General features: G+C 55.6%; 1 protein-coding gene across 2 annotated transcripts in view; it reads right to left on the minus strand.

Annotated features, from left to right (window-relative positions):
* Positions 1–18596, minus strand: part of Ppard (peroxisome proliferator activated receptor delta) — a 58645-nt gene that overhangs the window by 4210 nt on the left and 35839 nt on the right. The window contains exons 3-9 of one of the 2 annotated variants that reach the window (XM_042684304.1): positions 10590–10801; positions 4884–5038; positions 3552–3690; positions 2151–2353; positions 1537–1987; positions 652–940; positions 157–609 (exon numbers count right to left, since the gene is read on the minus strand). In XM_042684304.1, coding sequence (XP_042540238.1) covers positions 693–940; positions 1537–1987; positions 2151–2353; positions 3552–3690; positions 4884–5038; positions 10590–10695 — 1302 coding nt within the window. In that variant the 5' untranslated portion in view covers positions 10696–10801 and the 3' untranslated portion in view covers positions 157–609; positions 652–692. Of the gene's footprint in view, positions 1–156; positions 610–651; positions 941–1536; positions 1988–2150; positions 2354–3551; positions 3691–4883; positions 5039–10589; positions 10802–18596 lie in introns of those variants that run through there. The other variant, XM_042684305.1, reaches the window with a different exon arrangement.

Below are 18596 nucleotides of genomic sequence, written 5' to 3' on the forward strand. Positions count from 1 at the left end.
CTAGCTAGCATCGGTCTATGAACAACAGTGACCTAGAAAACTGGCATGAAGAAGAGACAGGCGGCCGTGGCTTTGGGCAAGGGCGGGTTTGAGGAAAGCATCTGGCCCCCCCACCCAGTCCCCCTGCCCACTGCCCCCCCCTGCGACCCCGTGGCCACGGGCGTGGCTGCAGTCAGTCCAGGCAGGCTCCTCCAGGAAGCCAGGCCCAGGCAGCATAGTGTTTCTTTGGACCCAGAAAGCCAGGCCCAGACAGTGTAGTGTTTTTTCGTATGGCTCAAATCTTTTGTATGAAGACAGGCGACAGAGGCGAGGCCCTAGGCCTGCAGGAGCAGGACGAGGGGCGGCCCAGGGGCGGGGTGCTCCTGGGAAGACAGGAGCAAAGGCGGAGGTCCTGTCCAAGGCGGCTGGTGAGACAGTGCCAACAGAGGACCAGTGTGGGGACGGAAAGGCAGCGAGGAGGAGGGAGACAAGCAGAGGGCAAGGAAGCAGTGGAGGCATCAGGAAGACAGGACTGGGAAAGGAGACAGCAGACAGAAGGATCTGGGAGCCGGGCGGAGGAGAGGAAGGCCGGGAGCCAGGGCTTCATGTGTCTGGAGTGGAGTGTGCCCGGTAGTGCGGGCTGCACTGAGTGCTCGTGGGCTGGTCCACGGAACAGTCCCACACAGGGGCTCCCCAGGGGGCCTAGGGCAGCCTCAGTACATGTCCTTGTAGATCTCCTGGAGCAGGGGATGCAGCAAGGTCTCAGTCTCGGTCTTCTTCAACCACTGCATCATCTGAGCATGCTCAGTGACCAGCTGCCGTAGGTCAGCCATCTTCTGCAGCAGCTTGGGGAAGAGGTACTGGCTGTCGGGGTGGTTGGCCTGCAGATGGAACTCGAGGGCGCGCAGGATGGTGTCCTGGATGGCCTCCACCTGTGGCACGTTCATGAGGCCTGGCCGGTCTGTGGGGACACAGGCATTCATGGAGTCTGGCGGGAGGAGGAGCTTCCCTACTGCACAGGGGACCTGGCCGAGGGGAGAGACCTGAGCCTGTTCTGCCAGCATCGGCTCCACCGAATGTTCTAGTGCCTGCCCATGTCCCCTCCCACCTTGTTTCTTGATACGGTTTCTGTTTTTTGTTTTTTTCTTGATTGGGTAGGGGAGTGATGCATCATGGAGGGAGATTTGGCGCCCAGTTTCAAAGTCTCCTCCTGATGCTCTGGACAGGTTACTTGGCCTCCGAGCTTGCTTCCTCATCGTAAAACAGGGGGAGCACTGCCTCCTGCGCGAGGCCGCTGTGAGGGCCAGACGCGTTACAATCTATCAGAACAGCCAACACCTGTACCTACTGCGCTGCCATCTGAAAAGTGCAGGCAAATTGGAGAAATCTCCCCACCACCTACAAATGAACCCCGTGAGCGTGGCGGTGTTCCTCATCCTTTCCCTCCGTGCCCCATCTGCACCAGATGGCACGGGTCCTGCACGGCCTATGCCGGCCTTGCCGTCACAGCCCCGAGCCCGGCTGCAGGCAGGCCCTCCTGCCTCACCGCTCACTCACCTCCACACAGGATGATGGCGGCGATGAAGAGAGCCAGGTCACTGTCGTCGAGTTCCAGGGCGTTGAACTTGACGGCAAACTCGAACTTGGGCTCGATGATGTCGCTGAAGGGCTTGCGGAGGCTGCGCAGGAACTCATGGGTGACGAAACCGCTGCCGTTGGCCACCAGCAGCCCGTCTTTGTTGACGATGGAGGCCAGCATGGCAAAGATGGCTTCGTGCACGCCGTACTTGAGGAGTGTCACCTGGTCGTTGAGGAAGAGGTTGCTGAAGTTGGGGATGCTCTTGGCGAACTCGGTGAGCTCCCGCACAGTCTCCACCGTGGTGCACTGGCAGCGGTAGAAGACGTGCACGCTGATCTCCTTGTAGGGTGGCAGGCTGTTCACCAGCTGCTTCCACACCAGGCCCTTCTCCGCCTGCCACAGTGTCTCGATGTCGTGGATCACAAAGGGCTGAAAACCAGGCCCGATCAAAGCCAGGCCTCAGGGGACCCCTGCCCGCTTGTCCCCCACACCCCCTCCTGTACCGCCGTCAGGGCACGGAGGAGGCCTAGTTCTCCCAGGAGGCAGGCAGCTGGCAGCAGGGGACGTGGCCAGGGCGGGCAGTGACACTCACCGCTGTGTGGCTGGACTTGCCAGTGAGGATGCTGCGGGCCTTCTTTTTGGTCATGTTGAAGTTTTTCAGGTAGGCGTTGTAGATGTGCTTGGAGAAGGCCTTCAGGTCAGCCAGCTGCGGGTTGTGCTGGTGCCCCTCGCTGGCCGTCAGCCCAGCCACCAGCTTCCTCTTCTCAGCTTCCGGCATCCGGCCAAAGCGGATGGCTGCACAGGTAGGGGTAATCACTGAGAGACTGCAGGAGCCAGCACCTGTAACCTCCCAGTTTCTCTAAAGGCACACAGGTAGAAGACAGAGCCATCCTTGCTGAGCCTGGGGCCCTCAGTGGAGAAGATGGTGATGCTGGAGTAGCCATTGTAGATCTGTGCTGTCTAGACTAGGGCAGCAGCAGACACTTTGGTAGCCAGGCAGACACTTTGGTGGCCAAGGTGTGCACCTGTGTCCCTGCTTGGCACTGGGACTGGCTACTTCAGCTTTTTCTTTGTTATTGGGCAAGATGGGCTGACACTCTTAAAACTTAACTGTGTGACTGGAACAGTTAAAGGAGAGTATGTGCACAGTAAGCACTATGGGGGTCACACAGTATGCCGTCATTAGTGACGGAGCAGGATCTGGCTTGCCTGGGAGACTGGGAGGGAAGAATTCAGTCCACTCAGGCCTCCCAAGGCCCCTCCCAGGCCCCCACTGGGACAGGGCCAGATCCCACCACTAAAGCTGCTGACAGCAGACTTGTGTTTCGCCACCCTCTAGGGTATGAGGAAGTTAGGGCTCCTTCAAGAGAAGGCTGGTCCAGTAGCTGACCACTGTGGTGATGTAAACAAGTGTCTTGAGCCCAGCATCGGTGGCTCACGCCTGCAACCCTAGCGACTCAGGAGGCAGAGATCCGAGGATCACAGCTCAAAGCCAGTCCAGGCAGGAAAGTCCCTGAGACACTTATCTCCAATTAAATTCCAGAAAATTGGAAGTAGAGCTCTGCGGCTCCAAGTGGTAGAGTGCTAGCCTTGAGCAAAAAAGCTCAGGAACATGAGCACCCAAGGCCCTCAGTTCAAGCCCTATGAACAACAAAACATAAAAATAAATAAAATAATCAAGTGTCTGATCTGGAGGACATGGGGCTGGGTAAGGAGATTGGGGTGGGGGTGTTGGGGGGAGTCCTGGGGTCAGATGACAGGGATCTGCAGGGGGCCCAACACGGCTCAGCTGGGGTCTATTCTCAGTAACCCTATGGGCCAAGCAGGGAAGCCACAGCTACAGAGAGGTGGACATGGCCCAGCCTGGACCCAGCGAGGGTGCCGGTCTGGGGCAGTGGCAGGTCTCAGGCTCTGAGACCCTGGTCCGGATGCGCAGCTCTGGTGTGCCCCGAGCACTTTCTAGGCACCCCTCCGGCCACGCTGGCGCTCTCACCGTTGTGCGACATGCCCAGGGCCAGGCACTTCTGGAAGCGGCAGTACTGGCACTTGTTGCGGTTCTTCTTCTGGATCTTGCAGCTCCGATCGCACTTCTCGTACTCCAGCTTCATGCGGATCGTGCGGCGGAAGAAGCCCTGGGCATTGAGGGGGGAGGTGAGTGCCGGGCGCGAGCGCCCAGGGCTGGTCACCTGTAGGGCTCTGACTGCTGTGATTTGTAAGTGCTGGGGATGAGAGCTTTTGGAGGGGAATCAAAAGCTTATTTTTTCTTTGGTTGATTGTGGGACTTGAACTCTGGGCCTGGGTGCTGTCCCTCAGCTCTTTAGCTCAAGGCGAGTGCTCTACCCCTTGAGCCACAGCACCACGTCTGTTTTTTTGGTGGTTAATTGGAGATAAGAGCCTCTCAGACTTTCCTGCCCAGGCTGGCTTTGAAGTACGATCCTCAGATTTCAGCCTCCTGGGTAGTTAGGATTACAGGCATGAGCCACTGGTGCCCGGCCACAAAAACTTCTTTATAATTAAAATTATATACCATATTCATTAAAGTTTCTTAGTTTGGGAACATAAAATTGTATCATGGCTACCTTGATTTATTCATACATGTATCTGATTCTGTGTATTCTACAAGTGGTAGCTTTATGAAAAGATTTTTTTTTGTACTAGGGCTTGGACTCAGGGCTCAAGTTGCTAAGCAGAGGCTCTACCACTTGAACCATGCCTCCAGCCCAACCTGTGGGGTATTGATGGGTATGCAGCTAGGAAGAAAAACTCAGAAGTCCACTGAAAAAGAAATGTAAGCTAGGTGTCAGTGGTACATGCCTGTAATCTGAGCTACTCAGGAGGCTGAGATCTGAGGATCACGGTTCAAAGCCAGCCTGGGCAGGGAAGTCTGTGAGATTCTTATCTCCAATAAACCATCAGAAAACCAGACGTGGTACTATGGCTCAAGGTAGAGGACCAGTCTTGAGCTGAAGCACTCAGGGACTTTGCCCAGGCCCAGAGTTCAAGCCCCATGACCAAAAAAGAAAAAAAAAAAGAAGAAATGAAGTGTTTCCTTTTATCTCAAAGAACCTCTCTGAGCCTTGAGATTCCACATAGGAAGGCAGGTCCTGCCTGCCTTCTGGAGCCCGGGCCCCAGGGGGCGCTGGCCACACACAGATTTCGAGTGAGCGGCTGGGGTAGCAGGCAGGTCCCCTGCAGGACAGGCCTGGCAAAGAAATCCCTCCTGCGGGGCCCAGCGTTCAGGCTGCAAGGCCCAGGGGATTGTGTAGTGGGTATTTTCACGCCTCCCCCCCCCCCCCCACCATTGCCAGTGGCCCCCAGTCCATACCTTGCACCCCTCGCACGCGTGGACGCCGTAGTGGAAGCCTGATGCCTTGTCCCCACATACGCGGCACTCCATGTTGAGGCCACCGCCCGAGGCCCCGTCACAGCCCATCTGCAGCTGGTCCAGCAGCGAAGGTGGCGAGGCGCTCTGGGAGAGGTCTGCGGACATGGGACACAGGACAGAGGGGCTGCAGCGCGGCACCCCTGGAGGCCCGGCGGCAGCAAGAGCCCACGTTGGGGGCTTTTGAGGGCCTTTGGGAGGCATTTCTTCACCTGGCATGCAGCTAAGGACATTTCTCTGGGGGCATGGGCAAAGCCACCAGAGCTTTTCTCCCACAGCCCGACACCCAGCAGGCAGGTGCTCAGTACCCAACAGCCCAGTCTTTCCTGCCCCGGCCCTCCTGTGGCAGGAGCACTGTGGGCAGAATCTGCAGCTGCTCCTCAGCAAGCAGCTGTCCCAGTTTAGAGACTGCCTGTATAGGTGGTGTGAGGCACAGAGCCAGCCCCCTACCAGGGCCCCCCATCCCTGTGAGGACTCTAGGGATGACAGGGTAGATCTCCCCAGAACCTCAAACTTCTCCCTTAAAACTTGCTCCACACAGAGCACGAGTATTGAAGTTGACTGAGCAACATACTGACTTTCCCATTTTCCTACTGAATGTGCAGATTTCTCTGTGGTGTCAGGAGCACCCACAGGGAGCACGGGAGAGCACGGTGGTGCTGAGAGCACTTTCAGGGAGCACGGGGGAGGGCACAGCTGCGGGGCAGGTGTGCTGTTACGTCACTCAGTGAGAACCTGTGAGTCTTCTCCAAGCCTCGCAGGAGGGCTCCCTGAGGCCTGGTCTCCTGACCCCCCTGTCCTATCTCTGCCATGCCGCCGCCTGTCTGTCCTTGCTCCTGGGATGGCTCAGGGATCTTACAGGCAGGCATCGGATCCCAAATCAGGAACCAGCCATCCGAGCAGGAGCCCTGGACAACAATCCAGCCAAGCCATGGGGACCTTGCCCCGGCCTACAGCCCTTCGTCTCCTGACACAGGCCAAGTAGCCCTGGCTCTCCTCATCCCCGCTCCCCTCCCTGATGGCTCTTGTTCCCCCAGGTTCCCAGGAGGGCCCCCTCTGGCCCTAGTGCTGCTACCCTCCTGGCTGAAGTTTAGGGGTGACACAAGTCCCTCAAATGGCCTGACCTGACCCAGCACCCTACCTTCCGACTTTAGTCACTCCAAGGGTCCAACCCCCTTTTGGCCCCACAACCAGGAGTGTGGGTCTCTCGCTGACCCAGACAGGTGCTGGGGGCTGGGGGTACCCCAGGCTTCTCTGCACCTGTCCTCACCCATAGGCTATGAACGGCTGTTCATCACCAAGCACTGTCCACTCGATGTAGGACCACAGGCAGGGCGCACTGCAGTCCACGCCAAGATCCCTGCACTGCTGGAGCCATGGTGGGTGGGCATGGTGGCTCCGGGGAAATCAATGTCTTCAAGCTCCCTGGGCGGGAATCCTGCCCCAGCTCGCAGGACCCCCAGTCCTGGGGGCATTAAACTCACAGGAGCTGGTGTTGGGAGACAGGGTGCTAAGACGAACAAAAGCCTTTTGTGGAGAGCTGTGCAGGCTGGCAGGAAGGCCCCTGCACTTCCTCCTTGGCTCAGGGCACTGTGTGCGCATGTCCGTCTGTGGCCCTATTGGCCCTGGGCCTCGCTCAGAACACGGTCTCTCACCACACTCCCTTTGGGTCTCAGGGCCCGTCTCGGCTACTGATTGGTCACATTTCCTGGTAGTGCCTACCTCCTTCTCCTCTGTGGCACTGGAGGCTGGGTGAGTGTCAGGTCATTGGTTGCTGCTAGCTGTGCGTGTGTCACTGCCACCTCTTCTACCAACAGACATTAGGTGAGCACCTGCTGGGTGCAGGGCAGGACCTGACCCTGCCCTCAGATAAGAGAGGTAAGAGATAAGGAGGGCTGGGCAGAGTGGCACAGTGATAGAGTGCTTCCCTAGCATGTCAGGGAGGGAGAGAGGAAAGAAAAAAAGGGGAGAGGATGGGGGAGGGGAAGAAAGGGGACTAGAAAAATGACAGCAGCCAGGCACCAGTACCTCATGCCTGTAATCTTAGCTACTTGGGAGGCTGAGAATGGAAGGATTGAAATTTAAGGCCAGTTTGGGTAGAAAAGTTTAGGGGACCCATAGCTGGGCACAGTGGCACATGTCTGTCCTCACAACTATGTGGGAGACTGAGATTGGGAGACTATTGGTTCTGGTCAATCTGGGCAGAAAGGTCCATGAGACTCCATGTCAGGAGAAGAAGCTGGGTATGATGGTGCATGCAGAAATACTGCAGTACAGACACGCACATAGGCAGGAACGAGATCCTATCTTAATAATACCAGGGCAAAAATGGTTGGCGGCATGGTTCAGCAGTAGAGTGCCTGCTTAGCAAGCATGAGTTTCTGAGCTGAACTCCAGTACTCACCATCAAACAAACGAATAAACAAGAAAACCAAAATACAAGATAGAGAGCAGGAGCCGCAGGAAGGGCAGATCGTGCCACAGGACTCCAGACGGAGCCAGCGCGGTGTCTGCTAGGGAAGTCTGCCTCCTTCTCTGGGCTCAGTGGTAAACCACCTCCAAGTTGTTGGCTTCAGGACAGGACTTGGACCATGAGACCCAAGTTCAAATCCCAGCTCTACCACATTTTAGCTAGCGGTCCTGAGGTAAAAGCAAGGTCTTGGGGCCCAAGCTGTAGCCCTGTGGCTCTTGGCTTTCTCATCTATGAAATGGTGTCTCAGAGATCTAAGTCTGGACTTGAGCTTGGGACGTGGACACACTGGGAGAAACCGACTGGGGTAGTAAAAGGGCTCTGCCGTCAATGGCCTAGAACAACTGAACTGCCCCCCCCCCCCCCATCCATTCACATGCCTTAAACGACAACCCAATGTCACTGCTGAGGGTAACTCTAGGTCATCACCCAATGCTTAGATTCAGTGTAAACAAGAGAGAGAAGTATCAGTTTTGCCATCTTTGATGACAAGTCAAGTGTGATGAGCACCCTCCCACAGGCAGCCGGGAGGACCCAGCTGGGTGGATCTGCTTTGCAGGCGGGATCCTCAGGCTTCAGGTACTGTTTAACTCCTGAAGTCAGGGCAATTGGGCTGAGGTACCAAGCAGTTCCTTGCTTCTGTTGTCCTGTCCACCCAGACTGGGCAATGGGGGAGGGAGGGGGAGGGGATACGTAGCCTTGTCTGTCACTGAGTGGTCAGCCTGGGCACAGAGCCTGGCCTTGCCTGGGCACCGCCAAGTGCTTGCAGGGAAGGAGGCTTGCGGCATGCAGACAGCAGGTCAGTCCTGCCTGTCTCCTGGGGTGAGGACGTGGAGGTGGCACTGGTGCTGGGGGCACTGGGTCTGTGCGGGACCGGGTCAAGGCAGCATGCGGGGTCAGGGGGAAAGCAGCGATGTCACCTTTCTACTCTTTCCAGGTTCCTTTCCGGTCCCCGAGGGGACACTGGGGTCAAAGTTATAAGCTCATGGGGGCAGAATAGGGAACCAAAGATGGAGGGGTGGAAGCGACTGGCCAAGCCACAGCCCGCAGTGGCGACCTGGCATCCCTGCTCTGGCTTGTGTGGCTTTCAAAGCTCTCCTGGGCTTGTCTCTGGGCTCCCTCGCCGCTAGCTCCCTTTCAATCCTTTCAATGGTTTGTTTTAACTTTGTAAGAAAAAGCAGTAAAGGCACTTCTATTAAATGAGGAAAGTCTTGCAGCTTGTTGAGAAAACACCCAGGGCTGGGCAGTGTCTAATGACGGGCAAACCCAGGACACCAGGTTCGCCTCACTGCCCTTTGTTGTACGTTCTAGTACCTTCTGTGACTCTCAGGGTAGAGGTACCACAGACCTTCTTGCCCTTGTCAGTGACTACAGGGAATCCCCCAGTGGCCTGGGGCCAGCCGACCCAGGCAGATCCTCACAGACTGTCTTCCACTCAGCTTCTGGGAGCAGCAGGGCAGTCCCAGGGCTGCAGTACGTGCTTCCGTGGGGGGGGGCCCTGTACTACGAGGGAGCTGCAGGGTGAAAAGAATGAATAGCACGCTCCCTGCAACCCTCGGTGGCCAAGGACCAGCCCCTGCCCCTGGCCAACAGTGATCACAGCCCCTCCGCCAGCCCGAGAGACCAAGTGACATCTCATCTTAATATGCCTTCGTTGATCATTGGTCGGAGCAAACTCCGTTTTGTGTTTTCTGACCACTGGTCCTGTTCACCAGGGACCTCTCCTATAGAAGACAGGAAGTTTGTATATGTCACAGACTTCCCATTTGGGGATATGAAGCAATGACGGAGCAGGAAGCCTTCATTCCTCCATTTCACCCATTGACGAATAAATAGGAAGTGAACACCAGATCAAGGCACAGCACTGAGTGCGTGCGTGGGCAGATGCTGCCCTGCTCACTCACCACACCCGGAATCCCATCCATGACGTCACCACGCCTGCCTGCTCACTCCTGCTCAAGCCCCTGCACTTTGGCCTGCATGTGAACACGGCCACTTCCCAGCGTGACACAGGTCCCAAGGACGGGGCATGAGAAAGCTGAGGACGGACGCCCTGATCGGCAGGGGTGCAGGGGGAAGATGAGGGGAGCCTGGCTGTGAGCTCGCCCTCCTGACAACCCCAGCTCATTGCTGGCTCCAACCTCTTCTTGGGCTTTTCAACCCTCTTTGCCTTTCTCAGGTCTGGGGGGAATCATCACTGTGGGCCAGCCACCCCCCCTCTTTTGACAGAGGCTGGGTCTTCCAGAGCCATCCTGGCCACCACTAACCAAGTGGACTATTCTGGGTGTGGGAGATGCAATTCTGTCTCTGGTCCTAGCTGGGACTTGACCTGCTTAGTCATGCCCAGTGTCCAGGTAGATCAGGACTGCGGGATGGCTCTCCTTCACCCCAGCCTACCTGCTTCCGAAAGAGGAAAAAACTTGCTCTGCAGGCTCGAGGTGGCATGGCTCAAGGACTTGGGCCTCGTTTGGCTGTGAGCCCCGGCAGGAGCCTGCCCTACCCCAACATCTCTACCTTCACTTGACACCACCTCTCTGCCTGCCCGAGGTAGACTCCGCGGGGGCTGGGAGCAAGCTTGGGGTCTCTACTGTAGACCAACCCTTCATGACCCCAGTGCCACGGGGCCGGGGGCAGGAGCAGCTGGTGGTGCTGGCCTGAGGCACTGGCGAGAGCAGAGAGGCGAGGCTGAGCAGCAGGGAAAAACAGGTGCCCAAGAGGAGGGCCTGGAGCAACCAGGGGAGACAATGCGTACACACACTGCCACCAATAGAGCACTGTGACAGTGACCTGCCTGCCCTGTGGAAGCACCTGCCATCATAGCCATCTAGCTGTGTGGCAGCACAGCTGATGTCAATGCCCCTCAACAGTGACACATGGAACTGGCACCAGGTTGTCTGAGGTGAGCATTGCCACTGCTCAGGACAATCGCAGGGCTGCTCCCTATCTTGGCGCACTGCTAATGCAGGCCCGGGTGCCTGCTGGTAGCAGGGGTGGCACCTGCACTACACACCCCTGTGAATTCTCACAGATGCCCCGTCCATGTTGCCTACCAACCCTGTTTTCCAGAATGAATGGGTACAATGTGCCCGCGGCTGGTGAGCAGTAGGGGTGGGGTACTGTCCGCACACTGCACCCACCTGGTGTTGTTCACCAAGAGCGGGGATTGCCCACCCCCTCACCTGTGCAGCTGCTGCTAGAAGGAAGCGGGGCTCCTTCGGCCGCTGCCTCTTCCTCTTTCTCCTCCTCTTCCCGGACCTCAGGGGCCGCCTCCTGTGGCTGCTCCATGGCTGATCTCCGCTCGGCGCCACGCCTGCAGGCCTGGTCATAGCTCTGGCATCGTCTGGGTCTGGGTCTGAGCGCAGATGGACCTCACAGGGCGGTTCCTGTCAGCCTGGGAAGAGGGGAGAGAGGAGGCTGAAGGAAATGCAGAGTGGGAGGGTGGTGGGAACGGGGTAGGCTGGAGCACCACCGCTGGAAACTTTATTTACTATTTTCTTCTATACCAGGGTTTGAACTCCCAGCCTTGTGCTTGCAAGGCAGGTATTGTGCCATTTGAGTCATGACCTTTGTGTTTTGAGGGCTCATTTTTTTGGGGTCCGGTCGTGGGGCCTGAACTCTGGGCCTGGGCACTGTCCCTCAGCTCTTCAGCTCAAGGCTAGCGCTCTACCACTTGAGCCACAGCGCCACTTCTGGCTTTTTTCTTTTTGCTTATGTGGTGCTGAGGAATCGAACCAGGGCCTCAGGCATGCAAGGCAAGCGCTCTACCACTGAGCCACCTTCCCAGCCCTGAGGGCTCATTTTTTGCCTGGATGAAATCCTTCTAGTTATGCTTCCCAAGAAGCTAGGATGACAGACGTTAAAACAAAAATACACAAGATACAGGAAACTATGTGAATAAAATTATACATTGTTCAGAGTTATGCATGGCACTAAACTCAAAAGAACTTTATAGGCTAAAGATTATGGGTAAAAGATTGATTACATTAAGATAAACACTGTAAACAGTAAAAACCATAAGACAACAAACAGAAAAACATTTGCAAATTTTATCCAAAAGCTAACTTCCTAAAATGAGTAAAACAAATTATAAGTAACAGACAAGTCATCTAGGAGAAAGATAAAAATATAGTTTACAGGAAGGGTACACATTTGGTTCCTAAACATAAAAAAGTGAATTTAAGATTGCTCTAACAAAAATACACATTAAAACAACACTGAGCTGAGCACCGTGGCTCACACCTGTAATTCCAGCTGCTCAGTTGACTGAGATCTGAGGATTCTGGTTCAAAGCCAGTCTGGGCAGGAAAGTTTATGACTTTTATTTTTTTCAGGTTTTTTTTTTTTTTTTTTTTTGCCAGTCGTGGGGCCTGGGTGCGCTGTCCCTCAGCTCTTCAGCTCAAGGCTAGCCCTTTACCACTTGAGCCACATTGCCACTTCTGGCTTTTCTGCTTATGTGGTACTGAGGAATGGAACCCAGGGCCTCATGCATGCAAGGCAAGCGCTCTACCACTGAGCCACCTTCCCAGCCGACCGAAACTTTTATTTTAACCACTAAAAAATCTGGAAGCGGCACTGAGGCTCAAGTGGTAGAGTACTAACACAAAAGCTCAGGAACAGCACCCAGGCCCTGAGTTCAAGCTACAGGACCAACACAAAAAAGCAAAATGAAGACACAGAGACACCTTTTTTTTATAATCAGAATAAAACCAGGTTTCAAAACAGAATCTTCAGATCTCAGCCTCCTGAGAAGGTAGGATTATAAGCATGAGCCACTGGCGCCCACCTGGCCGGTAGGTTACCCTCAAACTGGAGATTCTCCTGCCTCTAACTCCTGAGTGGCTAGAACTACAGAAGTACACCACACACACCTGCTTGGGATCAGATGCAGTTCTGGACTCTGGTTAGGATTTTTGATTTCATACTGACTTTTCTCTCAGCCCAAGTTGTCACTTCTGGCTGTGCCCTATTTTTCTTTTTTGTGGAGCTGAGGTTTGAACTTGCCTGCCTTCCATTTAGTACTCAGGTGCTCTATCTTGAGTAGCTCAGCTAGTCTGGGTTGTGACCTCTTAAGGACACAGCCAGAGGGCAAGGGGCAGAGTCATCGGGCTGTTGCAAACTCACACCTTTCCCTGGGCTGTTTCACATTTAGATCTAGCTATAGCCCACCTTGTAGTCTTGGGATTACAGATGTGAGCCACCAGTGCCCAGCCCAGTGTTGTTTTAATGTGTATTTTTGTTAGAGCCATCTTAAACTTACTTTTTTATGTTTAGGAACCAAATGTGCACCCATCCTGTGAACTATATTGTTATCTTTGCACTCGATGGCTTGTCTTTTACTTACAATTTGCATTACGCATTTTAGGAAGCCCATCCTGCCTTTTGCCAGACGCCCTCCACAGCTCTGACTGCTCATCTGCAGCTGATCTCAGGAACAACCCTACGGCCAGGCACTCAGCTGGCTTTTCACAGGCCGCTGCCACCCCACCCACCAGCGTTCCTGTGAGGCCCTCCGCTCCTCCCTTCCACCCTGCCAGTGAAAACAGCCCGGCATGGCATGAGCTTTAATCTGCACGTGGGCAGGCAAAGCCCTGGCTGCTGCCTGTGCTCCTCTGCGGGCGGCCTCCGCCCCTCCCTGGCAGCCGGCCAGGGCCAGGAGCCCCTTGGCCTGGAGCCTTGCCCACCAAAGGCTGGAGCCTGAGGCCCTGCAGCCCACGAGACAGTGCAGGAATGCGTCTGGCTCTCGTGTGTGCATGTGCGCCTGTCCTCTAGGGGTGCAGGCCGGGCGCTGCTCCACCCAGCTCCCGCAGACAGGTGCATTTTGTGGGCAGTTGGTTAAGGAGCGGAACCCCAGGTGGCCCAGAGCTCAGGGATGCATGGTCTCCGGTCAAGGGCAAGCAGGCTACCTGGGAAGCCCCCAAGTGCTCTTCCTGCTGCAGCAGCAGGCTGTGTTCAGTGAGAATGCCCCGGCCCTGCCCACAGTGACCGGGACCACCACGGTCCATCTGCCAGGCGGTGCTGCCTGAGGGGCTCTCCTCGAACACAGCTGCGGGCAGGGGACCACCTCTGTCACCACGGCGCCAGCTGCCATTCTCCTAGGCCTTCCGGCACACCAGGCAGGAAGTGCACGATGACACTTCTAATTCTTACAACCCTGAGTCAGGACTATCTATTCTTATCCCGTTTAGCTGATGAGGCAATAGCAGCACAGAGAGGGAGAGGAGCTGGCTTAAGGCCACACAGTAATGGCAGGCGCAGGATTTACATCTTAGCTCCTAGGCTGTGAGCCTCACACGGTGCTAGGTAAGACTGGATTACAGCTGGCAGGTCCCTGTCTGGCGGGGTCTCCCCACCTCTGGATCCTCCTGAATCCTGCCAGTCTCCAGCTGTTTCTGTCCAGGACAACCTGGTTAAAACCCTCTGGCTATTCCTGCCAGACAGTAAGTCCTGGGTCCCAGTAAAGCCAGCCACAGGCTCTGGTCCCTGCCCCTTCTCCAGCAATCTCTGCTCTGCCTGCTACTTGCCCTGGGCTCCAGCATCGCATCTGAACATGGAGCTCGTGCTGGTGCTGGCCTGGAGCGCCATCCTCTCTGTCCCTCTCCTTCAAGACCTACCTGCGCCTCCCCTTCACCCAGCTCTCCTGGACTAGTGGCAGTCAGCTCCTCCACTCTGTCACTCAGCAAATGTGCACCGCCCGTTGCCTGCCCCGGCGCGCCCCGCTGTCAGTTTCTGGAGAAAGTCCTCAGTCCTGTGACGTGGGTCCCCAGCGCCTGGCACGGTGCCTCTAGTGGGTGCAAACACGGAGGAGGCAAAGCTGTCTTACACTGGCCAGAGGCTCAGTTTGCAGTGCTCCTTAACGTGCAGTTGAGCAACTTGTGGGTCAGGCTTGGCTTGAGACCCTTGGCTCTGTGCCCTGTGAGCTGGGGGCACGCTGCGTCCTCAGAACTTGTCACCTAAATGGCCAGGATCGCTGACCCAGGCTGTGTGCAGGCTAGATATGCGTGCTGCCTCCACGTGTGCCAGCTCTCTGAACCGGGGCCCTGACAGACCCTGACCCCTGCCAGCCCTGAGAGCGCGGTCAGGGAGTTCCTGCCGGGGCGCTTTGCTCCACGTCTCGCTGTCCTTGTCCCACTGCGCCCTGGCTGAGGGCGTCCGGTGCCCCGACCTGTGGCTTGGATCAGCAGGGAGATGGGGGACGGGAGGCTTCCTCCTCAGATGGCCCACGGGATTCTTTCCCAACCTTTGCTATCAACCAGGAATCTGGGTGTTGATCCAGTGCCCCGATTTTCCAGGTCAGTGGCTCCTCTGTGCTTGCTGCTTCCCATTTGGCAATCCAGGTCACCCCATCTCCTCAGGGGGTGCAGGAGCCAGGCCAGACTCACCCCAGCAGCCATCTGAGGCCAGCACTCCACCCTGAATGGCCTGGGGCTAGTTTTGCTCAGGGCACTGGAGCCTGAGAGAAAGGACAGGTGGAGGCCACCCTGGCCCTTCCACGATTCTAGTCACCGCAAGGGTCAGCCTGCAGAGGAGCTGGATGGACACCCAGACTCTTGCCTGTGTGTGTGTGTGTGTGTGTGTGTGTGTGTGTGTGTGTGTGTGTTGGGGGGAGGCTCAGTGAGTTGCCCACCTTCCCTGAGCAGGAAGAGGCGCCTGGGAGGATGAAGCACTGCCTAACTCTGCCTGTGGCCACCCACAGTTTTACAAACAGACGCGTAAACAACACCTGTCTTCACACCAAAGGGAAATTGTTTAGGACACGGTCCACACTGTCACTGGGGGAGCAGTGCTGGGATTTGAACTCGGAGCCTCCTGTGGGCTCCATCACCTGAGCCAGGCTCTCAGCTGGGGTTTTGCTGTAGCTGGTTTTTGGGTAGTGTCTTGTACTCTTTGCCTGGGGCTAGCCTCAAGCGGTGATCCTCCAACCTCTGGCTCTGGCTCAGCTGAGATTACAGTCTCACACCACCACACCATGCCAGGCTTATCTATTCATATGGAATCTTGCTGTTTGCCCAGGCTAGCCTTGAATCACAATCCTTATCATCTCCACCTCCAATGTAGCTGTGATTACAGGCGCGAGCTACCACTCGCAGTCCTCTTACTTCTAAATTTCCCTGTGGTCCCCAGTTTCTTTTGGAGGAGTATGGCACATTTTTATGCTTGGGGGGGTGGGAAGAGGGGAAGATGTTTCTAAGTGTTTTGAAGGAAAGACAACCATCCCCCTACATGCACAGATTCCAGGAGGGTCGAGAGCTTTCCTACCTCAACTTGAAGAGGGCATTGCTTCAGGGGGCTCTAAGGTTAGGGTGGCTCTGCTGGCTGGGACAGGCTGGGGGACCCCTGAGAGTCTCTCACCTAGGACTCTGAGGCTAAGGCTGCTGGTGCCCTTGCAGCCCCTCCAGCCTCTGACTGGCCCTGTTGCCAGCTGCTTCCATTCACTTGTTCAACAAATATTTGCTCAGCACCTACCATCATGTGCCAGGCCACATTAGTCAAAGACTGACACACATACCTAGCTGTGACCGATGACCAGGGATCTGAAGGACAAATGTCCTGGGGCTTATTGGGAACATGCTGGTCTAGGGTGGCTGGGAAGGTCTGCCTACGCCTGGCCTTTGAGCTAGGGGCAAGCTGCACAGTTCCAGAGAACAGAAACCTGGCTAGGCCCAGGCAGGAAGGAGAGAAGGGCCTGGGGCTGGCTGGGTTCAGGGGTCCTATAGGATCAGGGCTGTATTTTAAGAGAGACAGGAAAGCCAGGTGGTGGCAGCTCAGGCTTGTAATCCTAGCTACTCAGGAGGTTGAGATCTGAGGATCACGGTTCAAAGCCAGCCCAAGCAGGAAAGGCTGTGAGACTCTGATCTTCAATAAACCATCAGAAAACTGGAAGTGGCTCTGTGGCCCAAAGTGGGAGAGCACTGGCTCTGAGTGAAAGGGCTCAGGGATGGTGCCCAGGCCTCTGGTTCAAGCCCCATGACGGACCAATAAAAAGAGGCGGGGGAGATGAAGAGTTAATGTGAGTGTGAAGTTGTTGTGAGGGAGCTGCAGCTCCCAGAACCCTGCAGGGAGGGCACAGGAGCAGAGGGGCTGGGCCCTGTTTCAGAGCCCAGTGCTTCTGCCACCTGAGTTCTTGCTGAGCAAAAAGTCAGTTCAATGACCTACCAGGCCTCTTCCTGTTCTGACCTGCCCAGCCTCCCATCTCCTAGAGCCTGATCCTCCAGGCTATTCCCCAAAGATCCTCACACAGCTCTCAGGACAGGGGTCAGTGGCTCTGCCCTGGGGGTGGGCCTTCCAGTTCCCAAATGCTTTCATGATCATTCGTTTAACCCACCCCTGTGGGTTAATCCCGCTGCAGGCAGGGTGGCACATACTGAGCATCGATAACTGAGTCTTTCACCGTGTGTGTGCTGCTACTGGGGCTTGAATTCAGGCCTTGACCTCATTTAGCTTTTACTGGTGTTCTCCCACTTGAATCACACCCCCACTTCTGGCTTTCTGCTGGTTAGCTATAGATAAGAGTCTCTCCAGTGTGTCTGCATGGGCTGGATGGAACCTAGATCCTCAGATCTCAGCCTTCTGAGGAGCTAGGACTACAGGTGTGAGCCACTGGTACAGGCTTGGAGTCTTTCATCTTAACTCCACCACCCAGTGAGAAAGCTCTTGCCTCCTTCAGAGTCCATGAACTGCCTGGGTGTGGGGTCAGGATCAGAGGCAGAGCAAGGGCAGTGCCACTGAGAGGGTTCCAGGCCCAGTGGGAGGTCAAGAAACTGACCTGAGGTGGATGGGGCTCACAGTAGCCACAGGGAAGCAGGAATGGGGATCCGCAGGCCCTGGAGACTTAGGAGGGAAGAAGAGTAGAAGGAAAGACCAGAGGAAGACTAGGGAAGAAGAAGAAGGGAAGGGAAGAGACACAGAGGAATGGCCCAGCCAAGATACCATCAGCCTGTTCCGTGCAGGAGAAACTGTGGCTGCCAATTTGTGGCTTTACCCACAAATACGCATGTCCTCCGACCCTGTAATTCCCTCGAAGGAAGACACACAGAGCTATTCACTTCAATGTGACTTATGATATGGAAAATCAGAGAAGACCCAATGCCCAATGACAGAGGAATGGCTGAGTAAACTGAGCACACCCAGAAAGCAGGGGCATCTGTGGCCTTTAAGCCGTGTCTTCATTATGTGAAGAACTGCAGAATGTAAAAAAGAGCATCCCCCCCCCCCCCCCGCCCCAGTCCTGGGGCTTGAACCCAGGTCTTGGGCACTCTCTCTGAGCTTCTTTGGCTCAACACTAGCTCTCTACCACTTGAGCCACAGCACCACTTCTGGCTTTTTCTGTATATGGGGTAATGGAATCAAACCCAGGGCTTCATGTATGCTAGGCAAGCGCCACGTTCTCAGCCTGCCTTTTTTTTTTTTTTTGGTATGATACTCAAACTTGGTATCTGATGTTTTCATTCATTGTCTGGTTGGTGCTCTACCACCTGAGTCAAACTTCCATCCCCACATGCTGTAGTACTGTAAAAATGGAAGGAAGCTTTTCCATGTAGATAGGGCTTTTTTTTTTTTTTTTTTGGTGGTAGTGAGGACTGAACTCAGGGCCGTACACTTGCTAGGTAGACAGGCACTCTACCACTTGAGCCACAGCACCACTTCCGATTTTCTTCCCATGGACTTTTCTGCCCAGGCTGGCTTTGAACCTCGATCCTCAGATCTCAGTCTCCTGAGTAAGTAGGATTACAGGCGTGAGCCACTGGCACCTGGCTAGTCCCTCAGACTTTTATGTCTGGGCTGGTTTTGAACTGCAATCCCACATCTCTACCTCCTAACTTAGCTAGATTACAGACTTGAGCACTGTGTTTGGCTTTTGAGGAACGTTTTATGTCTATACCTTAACCACCCTCACCAAGCATGTGCGAGCCTTCTCTTATGTGCCGCACAGCTGTTGGAGCCCCCTCCTCTGCACCTCCCATCTTTCCTACCTCCCCTTCCCCCTTGTCCCATCTCCTCAGCCAGTCCCAGGCTGCATGCAGTCTTCCTGGCAGGTGAGCGCTCTGCCTTTCCTCCAGCGTCACCGGCCCAGTGAGGATTTTCTGAACCGTTCCCTAAAGCCAGCCCAGCAAACCTTGGAGAACTTGCACCCCCACCCCCCTGCTTCCTACCTCCTGGTAGTTACTCCTGTTTATTCATCTGTTGGG

The sequence above is a fragment of the Dipodomys spectabilis genome, unplaced genomic scaffold (genome assembly GCF_019054845.1).
Source record: "Dipodomys spectabilis isolate Male_0828 unplaced genomic scaffold, ASM1905484v1 ptg000085l, whole genome shotgun sequence".
Taxonomy (NCBI): Eukaryota; Metazoa; Chordata; class Mammalia; order Rodentia; family Heteromyidae; genus Dipodomys; species Dipodomys spectabilis.